This window comes from Pseudopodoces humilis, chromosome 3, assembly GCF_049639895.1.
Source record: "Pseudopodoces humilis isolate 2021_Gansu_Grassland_sample_001 chromosome 3, ASM4963989v1, whole genome shotgun sequence".
Taxonomy (NCBI): domain Eukaryota; kingdom Metazoa; phylum Chordata; class Aves; order Passeriformes; family Paridae; genus Pseudopodoces; species Pseudopodoces humilis.
In genome coordinates this window covers 109,410,110-109,425,408 of record NC_142202.1, presented here as the reverse complement: position 1 = coordinate 109,425,408, position 15,299 = coordinate 109,410,110, and the positions used below count along the sequence as shown (strand labels likewise).

Below are 15,299 nucleotides of genomic sequence, written 5' to 3'. Positions count from 1 at the left end.
GAGTTATCTGAAGTTAATTTAAGTAAATCTAATATGGAAACTTTTATTGTTATTCGTATTCAGACAACTGAATTAAGCTTGCAGCCAATATTATCAATGGAGTCTAGAGACAGATTAGCTGGTCAAATGGAGCAGGTAGACTGCATTCTCTAAATAAAAATCTTACATGCTCCACTGAAGAAAACTTCACCCACATGGTGAATCATTAAATCCCTGCCACTAAGCAAATGCACTTCCCTTCACCTGTGGGTTACCCAGCAACAGGCAATTGGCAGCAATCCACTTATTTTATAACCTTGTCAATCCACAGGCACTATGCTTTCCCAAAGAGCTGACCTTTCCCTACATATTATTTTTTATAAGCAATGGCTCATTATCTTCTGGTACTGTCAGTATTTTAATCTTCAGTTTTCAAATTATTATAGAAGGCAGAGGCACCAAGACCCTCTATTAAGATTTCCTCACACTTTCCACAATGAAATCTTGCTGTGCTGGAACTTTCAAGCTGAAATTTCCCTTGCCACATTTTTAAACTGCAATTAACTCCATAATCCAGTTTTGGGCTAACTGTGTTCAGATCAGTGTGGCCTCATAAAAAGCAATCATTTTTTATTCAGAAGTTCTCCATCTTTCACATCAGAAAGGCACCAGAGAACTCCCCCATCCCTGGAAGTGTCCAAGGCCAGGTTGGAAGGGACTTGCAGCAACCTGGTCTAGTGGAAAGTGTCTCTGGCCATGGCAGCGGGGTTGGATACAATAACCTTTAAAAGATCCTTCCATCTTAAACTATTCCATGATTCTATGAAGAGAAAAACAGCAAAATCAGTAGAATGGACCATGCTCAATTTGCTAGAGAAAAGGCTCTGTATTTCCAGGTTTTCCCGAGTTCTACCTTAAGTATATTTGTCTCCAGATTTAGGGAAATGCTGCATATGGCAATAAATCAAACGCTGCTTCCAATACTGAGAGCTGAAAACATCTAACAGCACTGCTCTGTTCTCTTAAAACAATGTGAAGAGCTTGAAACATTCTTCAAACAATAGGGATTTTCACAAACCTGCAGAAAAAAAACAGGAATGGAAATCAAGCTTCCTGGCTCCTGTACCCTAACCATAAGGCTGACTTTTTTTCCTAGCCCTGCAATTTCCACAAGTTCAAGGTGAACTTAGTGATAAGAAGATCTGCTTGGGGGAGAAGGTATAGGAAAGCAGAGTGTGCTAGGATTTTGTGTGACTCTCAATCCTCAGCTGCATCTCTCTGTGGGCATTTGGTGTGAGAAGGCTCTGTGTCTAAGTGCTGCTCAGCTCTTTGTCCTCATTGATGTGTTTTCTTCTCTTCCCTCTGGAACAGACTTCAGGGGACCTGTTTTCAAAAAAGGACAAAAAAAAAAAAACAAACAAAAAAAGTCAGTGGCAGTGTGAGAAAGAGAAAAAACAAATCAGCAAGCTTTACAGTGAAAGAATCCATCTAGTTACTAAGATTTGGTTTGCTACTGCAACATCTGGGCTGTTAAAAAGCTCCCAGTCCCTATAGTTCACAGTGCTAATACAGCTGAAACTGGGCTGAGCAATCCTTCTGGAGATATTTCCCTCTTTATATCAGTTGACATCGATCAATAACTTCATTAACAACTTATCCAGCCTCTTTTCTATGCTTTTTTTCAGCTGTATTTGTATTCAGCTACCCCTCCTGCTCTTATTGCAGACCATATGCATTTATATTATGCACCTATGCATAATATAATGTAAATGTAATATAAACATAATGTAAGTTTCCCAGGAACAATTATCTGACATCTTTTATCCCTCAACTTTCAAGCTTTTTGTTCAATATTTCCAGCTTGATTTTTTGTTATGTGCCCTTGCTGGTAAAATGAAGGATACTGATGTAAGACTTCACAAAATTAGTGGCACAGGCCCTTCCAACCTACAGGATTAAATGCAAGAGGATAAAACCCACTTGCAAGTAAGATGACTACACTCTCAAGATACACCTTTTAGGTCAGTATCATATCTTAGTTGAGGTAACTCTGTGCCACTATTCTGGCCACAAAGATGTCAAAAATCCACAATTCGAATAATCACAATTTATTTGGGTTGTCTCAATTTCTCATAGTATCTAATATTTCACAGTATCACAAAATTATTTCGGTTGGAAGAAACCTTAAGGATCATCTCATTCCAAGCCCCTGCCATAGGCAGGGACACCTTCCACTATCCCAGGTTGCTCCAAGCCCCATCCAACCTGGCCTTGGACACTGCCAGTGGAACTTCTCCAGTTGCTTCTCTGGGCAAACTGTGCCAGAGCCTCCCTACCACTAGAGGGAACGATTTTTTCCTAATACCCATTCTAAATCCACCCTCTCTCTGTCTGAAGCCATTTCCCCTCTGTCCTATTCCTTACAAGATATTTCCCAAAACTTTTTCATGCTGGAGTGTGAGCACGAGCACAGTTGCAAGCAGGTTCAGACCACTCCAATGCAAGTTGAATTTGCAAAACAGTTTTGTGCAAAGGGCTTGTAAAGACAAACCAGATTAATTCCTCAGCCATTTAATGATCGCTTTGTTCATTGGATGATGGCATTATCAAGTATTCGGCTTAAAGTAATAATCTGTTCCTTTAAGAAAAAAAGTGGAAAGAGCCACTTTTGAGGAAAAAGGCTTGGATTAACATCTTTGTAAAGTTTTCACAAAACTTTGAAGGTTTTCTAGTGAGGGAGATATCTTTTGAAGGAGATTATTTTAAAGTTAATGTTTTGAAAAAAGAGAAATAACTGGTATTTCCAGGTTCTTCCCTTTCAGAGCCTGTGGCTGCAGAGCCATCTTGTGGGGGAATTCTGCCAGGAGGAGACTTCTTTTACTTTTGTTTTTTCACATGTGGCTTGCTCAGGCAGCAAAAAGTCTGTGCAAGACATGCTGCTCACCCCAGCATGTTTCACTCACCTTGGAGTATCAACAAGTATCACTCTTTAGAGATTCCCAAACTCCCACGAGAGCTGAAACACACAAGCCAATACTTTTCTCTTTTCCTAATTTAATGCTCCCAGTTAGGAAGATTTCAGAAATTCCCCTCCCTCAAGGTTTTCTCAGTTCTACTTGAAAGTAGAAAGGAGCCACCTAAATTTCACAAACTGAACAAATGTTCCCAAAAAATGGGTGCTGCTAAGTGTACAAGAAGTGCAATGCTCTGAAATTAAGGCAGATAATTGGTTCCATGATTTTTATTGGGGGAAGAAGACAGGGAATAGGGAAAATTCCTCTCATTGGAGTGGCTAAACATTCCACCCTCTTCTGGAGACACTACTACAGAGTGCTGAGGCTGGAAAGTGAGGACCGGGAATCCTCTAGCAGTGCAGAATGTGGGCTCACAGCTCGGGATGGGGATAAAATAATGTCAGGAACAGGGTGCTGGGAGCTGGGGCAATCCCTGGGATGGCAGGACAAGGAGATACTGGAGAGGCTTCAAAGATGATGAGGCCTCTGGAGCATCTCTCTTATGAGGAGAGACTGCAGGAACTGGGCCTTGTTAGTCTGGCGAAGAGAAGACTGAGAGGGGATCTCAACGTTCTATGTAAGTATCTCCAAAACAGGTGCCAGAAGGATGGTGCCAGGCTCTTAACAGTGGTGCCCAGGAACAAGACAAGGAATAATGGCCATAAAATGAAACACAACAATTTCCACATCAACACGAGGAAGAGCTTCTTTATGCTGAGGGTGGCAGAGCCCAGAGTTTTTTTAAGACTGTCTTTCTCTGGAGCTATTCCAAACCCACCTGGACACATTCCTGTGTCAGCTGCTCCAGGTGACCCTGCCTTACCAGACGGGTTGGACTGGATCATCTCCAGAGATCCCCTCCAGCCCCACCTCACAGAATCACATCATGGTTTTTGTTGTAAAGGACCTTATAGACCATCTCATTCCAACCACCCCGTCACGTGGGGACACCCTACATGTACAGAAATTTATTTATGTATATAAAGGCCTACATCTCTACACATGTAAATATGTCTGCACACAGGTTCCTGTATTTTCCACTTACAGCCTGAACAGCCAAGGAGGAGAACAGGATGAAACCAAAGGTGCTGTTTTGTGTTTCCATTCATTTTGTGACTCCTGCCTGCGATTATTTTGTGATGCAGCAACCAAATTGCTTAAACCGGGAACAGGTTTCGCAGAGCATTCAAATAATTCTGCCCAAGGCTGGGGGCTCCCTGGTCCAGGCGGGTGAATAAACCGAGTTTTAAAACCACTTAAGAGCACGTTTAAAACTGACTTTTAAGGCGTCTTTTAAAGCCTCTGGTCTCGCCCCACACACTCCTCCCGCCGCGCCCCCGCCTCTCCCACAAATCAGGAGGCGCCAGCGGCGCTTCCCCCGCCCCTCTGCGCAGGCGGGCACGGCCCGGGTTCGTGTCCCGCGGCGGCGCGGCCCGGAGATGAGGATGGAGGCGGGAGGGCTGCAGGAGGCCGCGGAGGGAATGGCGCAGCCGGCCGCAGACAGCGGTAAGTGCCGGCCGGCCGGAACAGGGACCCAGCGCGGCTCCTGTGGCACCGCGGAAAGTGGGGATGGCGGGAAGGGCCGACTCGGCGGGGCCCGCCGGGACGGGCGCACTGGGCATGCGCACGGATTATGGTGGACGCGGTGTCGGCGGGGTGTTTTTGGGGGGTGGGGAAATTGCGATAATTGTGTTTGTTTGTCCTCGCAGAGCCCGAAGTGTTTGAGGCAGTGCTGCCAATCACCGTTTTTGTGCTGAGCGATGAGGATTTTCTCCAGGATGATAAGGAGCAGGAAGTGCCCATTCCCGAGGTGGAGCAGGAGTTTAAATTAAACAACAGCCTTTGCATAAAAAATGAAGTGGAGCCTTCAAACGACAGTAGCAGTGTAGGCAACTGGGACGCGAACAAGACTGTCTCAAATGAAGATAACTGTATTACATACTCTGAGGATAAATGGTTAGCTGAGAGTGTGTGTAACACATCAAAACTATCTTTAAGTGATGGATGTGGTGCAGACATGGATAAATATGGTCAAAATTGCATGTTACCTACATTGTCTTGCAAAACAGAGCTTCCAGAGATAATAAAATACAGTGATGGAGAAGATTGTGGTGATAATGATGGCTTTCAGAAGATTCCTCCTCTCCTCTCCTCTGCTGACAGTGACAGAGCTGACACTTCTGAGACATTGGTAGTGGTACCCAAACATGAAGAAGAACCTGTCAGTATTGCAGGGGTTCTTTTTGATGGCAGTCCACAGAACCAACCAGAAATCCACAAGGAACTGGAGATAATTGTTAAAATGGAAGGTAATACATTAATAAGATTATTGCAAAAGCTTAAAAAATACAGCAAACCTCGAGTTTTTGAAATAAAAAAATATATAGAAACATTATGAAACCAATTCCTTTTAGAGTAAGCATTTCAAATTAGATTCTTAAATGCAGCAGAAAGAAAATACAGCCTGGAGTATGCTCAGTTCTTTCTCAGACTCCTGCAAAAGGCTGTGAAATGACAAAAATTGGTACTTGGTCATTCTCCAATGATAAAAAGGGTGGCCTTTCATCAGGAAAATGTTCTCAAAATAAAAATGCAGAAAAAGCGTGATATTTGTGAGAACAGAACATTAGAAAAGTTTTGTGTCAGTAGTTTGGTAGAAATTCTGGCATAAAGGTGTTCTGTTAAAAACTGGATGTGGTGTTGTCCTGTGAAATTCAGAGTCTTGAGTGAAAAGAGAACAGAAGGTGGCTTTTAACTAGAAGCAATATTTAAATAGTGGGGTCTGAGAGGAGCATCAAGAGAGGCATTAAGGGAAAAAAATCGAGAGAGGGAAATAATAAGGACGCAGAAGTAGTGAAGAGCAAAGCGTTAGGCAATTTTGGATTATTACTATGAGTTAATGATGAGTCTTTGTGATTGGATGAAATGTGACTTTATATTTCCATGTAGATCCTGATTCCTCAAAGAATGGAGATAATGAAATTGATTACATGAAAATAAGCAAATTTGAAGATGAAACTCTGAATTCTCTTTTGGAACATGGCTTGAAAGAAGAAGAGAAATTTACCTACAATTGTTCTGATCCATTTCTTAATGTATGTTCTTCTACTTTTGAGGAACATCTAGAGGATGTAGGGAAACCTGACATGAATGCTTCCACTTCTGCTGAATCAAATACTACTGGAGAGCATATTTACAAGACGTTGCCACCATTCCCTAAGAGAAAATACCAACAACAAAAAGTTGTTTCTTCTCATGCAAGCCCAGAAGAGTTCCAGAGCAAGCAAGAAGGTTTAAAGTGGCTGAATGATAGTGTGACCATCACACCTCTTCCTAAAACATCTTGTTTTACAAAGGAGAATGAAAGATCGAGTTTCAAGTGCAGGTTTTGTAGTTCTGTGTATAAATGCAGTGCACACCTGAAAAAACATATTTATTCAGCTCATAAAGATAAGAAAATACATAAATGCTGCTTTTGTAAAAAAACTTTTTTCTTTTCTTTCAATCTCAAGAATCACCTTAAATTTCATAAGAAGATTGCTAGGTTGCAAAAGGCAAGAAAAAATAGAATTAGTGCTAGAAAAGGGAGGGAAAAAGGATCTGAAGATGGAGAATCTGAGACTAAGAAAAAAGAAAGTAAATACCATAAATTTTTCATTAAAATTGACAGGGACTTTACATCTCTGGATGTGCCAGTTAGATTTTCCTGCAGAATTTGCTTCTTTGCTTCATCAAATCCTAGGAGTTTTATTCATCACATGAAGGGACACAAGGAAAGACCACCTTACCAGTGCCCTCAGTGTGATTACTCCTGCAGCAGCTTGTCCTACCTGTTAAATCACATGTACTGGCATGCTGGCTATAAGCTCTACCAGTGCAGGTTCTGCACCTTTTTTTCACTGTATTTTGCAAGTATGGTGAGGCATAGCCATGTCCATACACGGGATAAACCATATTCCTGTGAGCTGTGCCAGGCAGCATTCACCAGCACCTCAGGGTTGGAGAGACACAGGAGGATACACACAGGGACAGAAACGTGCCAAGGACAGCAACCCGACTGCCTGAGTGGGAGAAAGAGAACTGAAAAACCTCCAAAGAATTACACATGTGAAGAATGTAACCTGGTGTTCTACACTAAAGGACATCTCAGCTTTCACAAGAGATTTCATGAACAATTAAAGGCTAATGGTTCTATGAGTCAGAGCAATAAGTACTGTAAAAGCAAAATACACAAAACTGATGGTGATTCTCAGGGCCATGTTTCTCACTCTCTTTTTGATAGAGAAAATGATTGTCTGGGTAAGGGAATCATGGCTTCAGAAGTAGAGTATGAGCAAGCAGATGGTGTGTGGGACAATGAAAAAATACGCCCTGGAAAGAAATTTCTTGAAAACAGCCAAGGAAGCAACAGCCTGGGTGTTACTGGAAATAGATCAGAAGTTCCTCAGACCTCTTACCAAATGGACGCTGTCACTTACAAAGAGGAGCCTTTCTTCAAATCAGGGGCCTCTCTTTCACGAGTGCAAGAAGATGCTTCATTTCATAACTTTGTGGAAGACTTGGAGGATACGTGTTTTTCCAATTTAAATACATTCCAAACGTATAGATGCCAGCACTGCAGTTATGTTACTGATGTTCCTAACAACTTCAGGCTGCACCTAAAGATACATACGGATGAAAGACCATTCGTGTGTAAAGAGTGCAATGAGGCATTTAAAACCTCAAACCATTTGCAAAAACACAGCCTTCTTCACGTGAAAAATGGACAGGAGTTTGGAAGTTTCCACTTTGTAGAGAGGTGCTTGGAGAATCTTGAATTGCATCGTGAAATCAATGGAGGCACATACCCAGAAAGGGATGATTTGGGTTTCTGCAAAGGCATAAACAGCTCCTTGCTTGGTTCAGAAGTCTGTGGAGTTCAGCAAGGTGTTCAGAGGGGCCCAGTAAATGATGTGCAAACACAAAGTCAACCACTATTATATCAGTGTACAGAATGCAGCTACGCTACTGGCTTTTTGAACAACCTGGAACTCCACATCAGAACTCACACAGGTGAGAAGCCCTACAGCTGCAGCGTTTGTGAGAAGAAGTTCCGTACTTCCAGTCACCTGAAAAGGCACAGTCTCACCCATTTGACTATGGGCCATTTCAAGTGCACAGGCTGTGACTACTCAACCAGCAAATGGCTGTCCTTGAAGCAGCATCTGGCCTCACACACTGGGGAGGGAACCTCCTCTCCTGGCTGCCTCTATGAGCACAAGGAGCTGCCTGTCAAGACGTACAGGTGCGAAGAGTGTGGCTATTGCACAGCCCACAAAGGGAACCTGAAGCTCCACATGAGGATCCACACAGGGGAGAAGCCGTTCCAGTGCGGGCAGTGCTCCCTGGCTTTCCGCACCTCCAGCCACCTCAAGCGCCACTTGCTGACTCACCTCAAGCTGCGCTGCAGGAGGTGCAAGTATTCCACAACGGATAAACATGCTTTCCAAAAGCATATAAAAATGCACAAAAAGAAGTACAAGTGTGCAAAGTGTAATGTGGTGCTGCCCACCAGAAAAATTCTAGAGAAGCATAAGCAGCAGCACAAGCCTGGAGTGTGAGGTTGAGAATTGGAAGTTGGCGCTTGGTTTTAGATAGGTTTGAATGTCTTAAATTTCTTCATGGCTTTATGTTCCTTTGCTGTGTGCAGAGCAATGCCTGGTAATGGATGCATCCAGCATTTTGTTTGAGAGAGTGAAACTTGGGGTACTGATTTGCTGCAGGTGTTTCTGAGAACATCAGTTCTAGCACAGGCTGTGCTGAAGATCTTGGAGACACTTTTTCATCCCTGAGTAACTGCTTCGGTAGAGGTCAGTTATTTTGGCCAGTGTTCATCTGTGTTTAAACAGCTATTCTGCACCACCTATTTTCTTGTAAAAATATAACGAGAAAAAAAATCTCTTTTGTAACTGAAAGAATGTCTAAAGGGAGGGAAGGAAGGGCATGTTATATTTTATAGTAATAACTTTTAATATAAAAATTACCAGTGTATTTGGAGGCTTAATGCTACCTCCCATCTGCTGAAAGTTGCCTCCTTTACTCCCAGGTGCTTTTGCAATACTTGTAAGAGGGGGAAAAAAATAGTACCTCAGAGAAACAAAACATGCATGTCATCACTGGGTAACTGTGACATGAAAATGTTTTCCATGTGTCTGTATGTGTAAGATGTTTATTAACCTGTTACCTTGTCTGCAGTTTTCGTAATTTTTTGAGTAGTCTGACAGAAATGCTAATGTCCAGAAACACATATATCATGATACTGGGAATCTTTAATCTTCAGTTTTATGTGAATGTTCAATGTTAATCTAGTATGAAATGCCTTACCTTTTCTCAGGTTGGTAGTTACTGTGTTGTTTATTTACTTCTGTTAATATGAAAAGTTGCTGATAATTGTGAATGCTATTTAGTTAAAATGAAAACCCTAGCAGTATCTGAACCTGTTAAATTTATTTTAAGAACTTTACTCTTAGTCTGAACCTGTTAAATTTATTTTAAGAACTTTACTCTTAGTCTAAAATACTCCATGGTGTGTAAGAACCATTGTACTATGCAGCAGTTGGTGCAGGGCATGGTGAACCCAGATGATGCTGCTTCCAATTTATGTTCAAATCTAGACAAATCTTTGGAGTTGTGCAGTGCCAGCAACTGTTGAGTGTGGTAAGTGGTTTTAGGGTAACAGTGTGTTATCCTCTTATGTGAGGAAAGACAACAGCAAAGGACTAGTGCAAACTGTCCCAATGCTACAGCTCAGTCCATGGAGCAGCAGAACGAACCTGTGGTTTAATTTAGAGAATGTAAATGTGGAACTCAGTGCTTTTTATTTCTGCTCCTGGATGTGTGCCTTTCTGTGGAAATACAGATAATGTCTTGTAGGCTTTCTGGTAACACAGGAGACAGGCTGAGAAGGGCTGCCCAGAGAGGTAGTGGAGGTCCCCTCCTTCTTTCAGGTATTTAAAAGTCACCTGTATGTAATCCTGGACAGCTGGCTCTGGGTGGCCCTGCCTGAGCAGGGCCTTGTCTTCAAGAACTCTTGCAGCCATTCTGCGATTTGGAAGACAATTTTCCAATAATGGATTGAAACTCATGGACAGATGCACATTTTAAGGCCAGATCAGCAAAGATATTCAAGTGATCCAGTTCTTTGCAGCTTCAATAACATCAGACAAGTATCTGTGCCTGAACTGTGGTAGTTACAGATGAGTGATTTAGACCTTGGAACCACCTAATCCAGTTCTGAGAAAGAAGAATGTTATCCTGTATGAAGAAAGAAAAGAACTTCTTTCTTTTATATAAATATTTTAAGAAATATTTCTTAATATTCCTTGGAAATATTAATGGTTACTCAAGCTTGGATGAATTTTTACCTGCATTACATAACAATTCTGATCATTTATTTGAAAAGAACAGGTACAAAGAGAAAACCAAAATGCTGAAGGAATTGTAACCTTTATATCAGATGAGGCTAGGAAGGCTAAATCTGATAGAGCACAGTTGTTTAAAAGTATGATTTACAACAGTAATGAAGAGAGCCTGGTTTAGGGGGGTAAATTAATAGCAGTAAAGTTTTAAAGAGTTTGTAAATCTAAGTTTCTTCAAGTTGTAAGTAAGAACAATAAGATATTTTCTCTTGGAAACTGATGATTTTGTAAAAATAATTAGTCCTAGTCGCTGCTTCTAACAAAAATAAATAGTTCAATAATTCCTGATGTTGCTTTCTGTTCCTTATGCACTGCACTGGATTTTTGGAATTTCAAAGGTATTCTCAGTCTGCTAAGTCAGTGAAATTTAAAGGTTGAGGCATATTCAGTTTCAAATAAGACATGGGCTGTTGTTGGGTTTTTGTTTTTTGGTAGCTAGAAGTGTAATATTTTTTTATTCCTGTAGTTTAAACAAAAATCAAATCTATAAAGTTTCCTATTTGAACCAAAAAAGTTTAATAATTTTCTCCATGAAAATATCCTGAATTTGGACAAAACGGAAATGTAATAAGACAAATTGAGCAAAAGGCCTTTTACCTGTTGTACATCTGCTAATTAAATGAATATAAATTAAACTGGAGGTGATGTAAATAAACAATAGTGAGTCCGACCTGGATGGTGTGGTGGTGCATCCTCCTGTTTGGGCCACATTGTGGTCTCAAAAATGCTCCTTTGGGCTTGGCCTTGGCAAGCTGGGCCAAGCTCCTCTTGAGCTTATCCAAAACTCTGTCTGCTCCCAGGAACTTACGCTGGCTAAGGAACCCCCTGGTTTTTAACAGCCTTTGAGAACTTACTTTTCTTACCCGGGTGGAACAACATTTTTGGTTTTGAACTTTCAAAGAAAGTTACCAACCTGAATTGCAGCCAAGGTGAAAGTTGCTATGAGCAAAGCCAAGTCTGTTTTGATTCTCTAAGCAGTGGTATTTGAGACCCTCTGAGCTCCCTGAACTGCAGTGGGCTGAGACCAGCACCTCTCTCTGAGTGGGGCCTCTCTGAGCCACACAACTCCCAGGCTGGAGATACCTGGGGGGCCACAGCTGAGTGACAGTGACAGATCCTGAGCTGAGATCCCCACTCCTTGAGATTGAAGGTCCTTGAGGTTCAACCCCTTCACCTGTTGAAAGTGACGTGAGTGCTTTGCTATGAAAATTTACCAAGTTCAGGTATGTACCTTGTACACACTCCTTCAGCGTGTGTTTGAGTGTGAATATGCAAATGCACTGTCAATGTTGCTCTCTTGTAGAAACTTAGAATAGTTTTCCATTGGCACTTTAAAGATTATCTCATTCCACCCCCTGCCATGGGCAGGGGCACTTTCCACTATCCTAGGCTGCTCCAAGCCCTGTCCAAAGTGGCCTTGGACACTTCCAGGAATGAGGCAGCCACAGCTACTCTGGGCACCCTGTGCCAGGGCTTCAGCACCCTCACAGGGAAGAGTTTATTCCACACATAAATGCACGGGGCTTTTTCCTGAAATTACCAAAACACCCTCTAAACGGAACACTGCGGCGATGTGATTATTCCTCTGTCCCTTTCTTACTTCATTTGCGTCCCTTGGGGAAATTTGAAGGGTTTCATGAACTCCCAGCTCCTCCTTTCGGCGCCGGCCGGGCCCCTCCGCCGTGCGCTCCTCCGGCCGGCCGGTGGCGCTAGCGCAGAGCGCCGCCTCAGGACACGCGGGGCGGCTGCGCAGGCGCGGAGCGGCCGGACCCGCTTCCCTGCTGGAGCAGCGGCCTCACTTCCCTTGCAAAAGCAGCCGGCCCCGCTTCCCGCTTCTCTGGCAGAGCAGCCGGCCCCGCTTCCCTTCCCCTCGGCACCCGCCGCCGCTGAGGGCGACCGTGCGCGGTCTCGGCCGGCGCCGCTGCCGCCAGCGGCGCTCCCGTCCTCTCTCCATTCTCTCGCTCCAGGGCTTCGTCCCCGCCTCTCTTTGCCGCCAAGATGCCGCGGATTATGATTAAAGGCGGCGTGTGGCGGAACACCGAGGTAAGACTCGGCGGGGTTTGAGCCCTCATCCCCCTCAAGGCCGGGGAGCTGGGGGGGAAAGGGGCTCACTGGTGCGCAGGCGCGGTAGGGGTGGAGGTGGGTGTCGCGGTGCGCCTGCGCGGGGGGTTCAGTTTCTTTGGGGTATCCCGGGGCAGGTTCGGGTCTGCTGGAGCCCTGTGCCGGGACATCAGAGGGTTTGGGCTCTGCAGGGAAGGGCAGCGCAGCTGGGGAACGGTCTGGAGCACAGCTCTGATGAGGAGCGGCAGAAGGAGCTGGGGGGTCTCGGCCTGGAGAAAAGGAGGCGCAGGGGGGCCCTTCTGTCTCTGCACAACTCCCTGACAGGAAGGTGGAACTGCGTGGGGGCCGGGCTCTGCTCCCAGGCAACAAGCGACAGGACAAGAGGACATGGCCTCAGACTGCAGCAGGAGAGGTTTAGATTGGACATTAGAAAGAATTTTTTCACAGGAAAGGGCGATTAAGTAAGGTGGTGGAGTCGCTGTCCCTGTAGGTGTTTAAGGAAAGACTGGATGTGGCACTGAGTGCCATGGTCTCATTGACATAGTGGTGATCAGACGTAGATTAAACTCAGTTAGTTTAAAGGCCTCTGAGAGGCCTTTTCCAACCTAACTGATTCTGTGATTCCTTGGCTCACTCTTGGGCTGCATTCCCCAGCAGCCTCTGCCTGTACCATCTTCCTGCTGCCTCATTGGGCAAAGGTCACGCTGGTGTTGTTTTTCCCTCAGGCTGCAGGTTGGGAAGCTCAGCCACACGTGTGTCGTGTCCTTCTGCCCCAGAGGAGCTGTTCCTACTGCTGCTGGAGTGGAAACACGTGCTGTGCTTGGAGATGTCCCTCTCACAGGCTAGGGTGTGACTTGTACTTCATAGGCAGCTCTCTTCTGCTCTAGGGGAATGAGGCATCAGGAACCTCTTGCCCTTGAATATATTTCCAAATGTGGAAATGGCAAAGGCAGAGGCATAGAATTTTTAGGCTTGGAAAAACCTAGTCCAGACATCAGCCCAGCATCACCACCATAGTCACCATTTAACCTGTCCATTAGTGACCCCTGTACGTGTTTTTTTTATCACTTCCAGGAATGGTGACTTCACTACCACCCTGGGCAGCTGTTCCAATGCTTTACAACCCTTTCCATGGAAAAAAATTCCAAATAATGTAAACCTCTGGTGTAACTTCAGTCTGTTTCTTGTTTATGTGTCTGGGCTCTTCATCTGCAGCCCAAGAATTTTGTATACAGAAATTATTGTTCCAAAAAAGAACGATCCCCTCCAGTTTTGCCATCACAAGCTTTCAGAACCGCAAGCGATCATGAAAAAGAAATTAATAACATGAGAAATGAAGGATGTCAGTTTTATTAGATGCATATTTGAAGCAAAAGGATGTACCTGGCACTGTAAAATACTGAACGCTGTCACTGCATACTGTGAACACCAGGCATGCATGTGGTTCCAGGAAAGAGTGAGGAAAAAGTAAGAGAAGATAAAATGTGCTGTGTGTGCTTTTAAGCACTTATGATATATCAGTGATGTGCCAGGAAGCAGCTAAATTTGGGGTCACCAGAAGACAGGAAAACTCAGGTTATGTTCATCCCATTCTTGGGGTCCTCCGTACTTGATGAATTTTGGTGACTGTTGAAGAGAAAGAGCATTAAATAGAATCACAGAATATCCTGGGTGGAAAGGGACCCACAAGGACCATCGAGTCCAACTCCTGCACAGAACACCCCAAAGAATCCCACCCTGTACCTGAGAGCATTGTCCAAATGCTGCTTGAACTCTGTCAGGCCCTTGGGAGCCTGTTCCAGTGGCCAAATACATCCCTAATTCACCAGGCTTTGTGTACCAGAGATAAAATAGGCATTGGGGTTTTTTTTATTAACATTTTGATTATACATACAACATTAAAAACAGAGAAGGTGGAATCAGGCGATACCAGGTCATGCATGAAATGACTAATTGCTTGCAAAAAAAAAAAAAGCAGCTTGTTAATGTCACGAGTACAGCTTCTGTGTGCTGCGGAGCACCAAGTAAGCTAAAAAAAAACACACAAAAGAGGATTTATTATTTATTTTGGAACACTAATTAAAGGAATTGTTGCCTGTAGCAGCTCAAACCAGATCAAGAGTTGGTCATAAGCTCAAAGTTAAAGTTGTTCTCTGGGAGGTGTCAGTGGAGACAGTGTCAGACTCACCGAACACTCACTGGGTACGGGAGAGGGACATCTGTTTGACAGGGCTGCAAGAATAGCTTTAATATATTTAAAATACCACTTTCTCTGAATAAAGCAGAACTAATGAACCCATCTATTGAGGAAGGGAGAGAGGGATTGATGGATGGGATAGATTGACAGACAATTGATAATGCTTCTGGCTTTTGATCAAATGCAGTGCACACTTCGTTGTACCTGGCTCCCAAGCTGAATATTACATTTTTATTCCAATTGTATTAAAATGTGAAGAATAGAGAATTTCATGGTGTTATTTAAAATAAGGGAGTTAGAGATATCTGCCAATTCTACTTTTTTTTCCAATTGTGATGTCATTACCAGACAAACACCTCCTTACCCCTGCTGCTGTCCTTCAGGGAAGACATACAGAGCCTTTAAATACTAGTGCATGAGAGAGCATTGAAAATTATCAGTTGGGAAGTTCTGTTGGATATATGAAGTTTGGAACAGTAATCATGTGTCTTTTTCATTTAATCTTTATGGATTCCATTGGTCTTTGAAAGACAAATCCTCATTTTTCTTGAGAATAAAATAGAACAGAAGTAGCAGTGTTACGCTGTTTCC

At 43.5% G+C, this 15,299-nt stretch overlaps 2 protein-coding genes across 2 annotated transcripts in view; both read left to right on the top strand.

The window, feature by feature from the left end:
• The first annotated feature begins 4,378 nt into the window (after nucleotides 1–4,378).
• Nucleotides 4,379–11,085, top strand: LOC102106318 (uncharacterized). Its single transcript, XM_014257659.2, has 3 exons — nucleotides 4,379–4,499; nucleotides 4,703–5,302; nucleotides 5,943–11,085. Exons 1-3 carry the CDS (start codon nucleotides 4,433–4,435, stop codon nucleotides 8,591–8,593), a joined length of 3,318 nt encoding a protein of 1,105 aa, XP_014113134.1. The 5' UTR covers nucleotides 4,379–4,432; the 3' UTR covers nucleotides 8,594–11,085.
• Nucleotides 11,086–12,201: 1,116 nt separating this feature from the next.
• CDC5L (cell division cycle 5 like) overlaps nucleotides 12,202–15,299 on the top strand; it is a 31,036-nt gene continuing 27,938 nt past the window's right edge. The window contains exon 1 of the mRNA XM_005528771.3: nucleotides 12,202–12,493. Within this exon, the coding sequence (XP_005528828.1) occupies nucleotides 12,449–12,493 (45 nt within the window). The 5' untranslated portion in view covers nucleotides 12,202–12,448. The remainder of the gene's footprint in view (nucleotides 12,494–15,299) is intronic.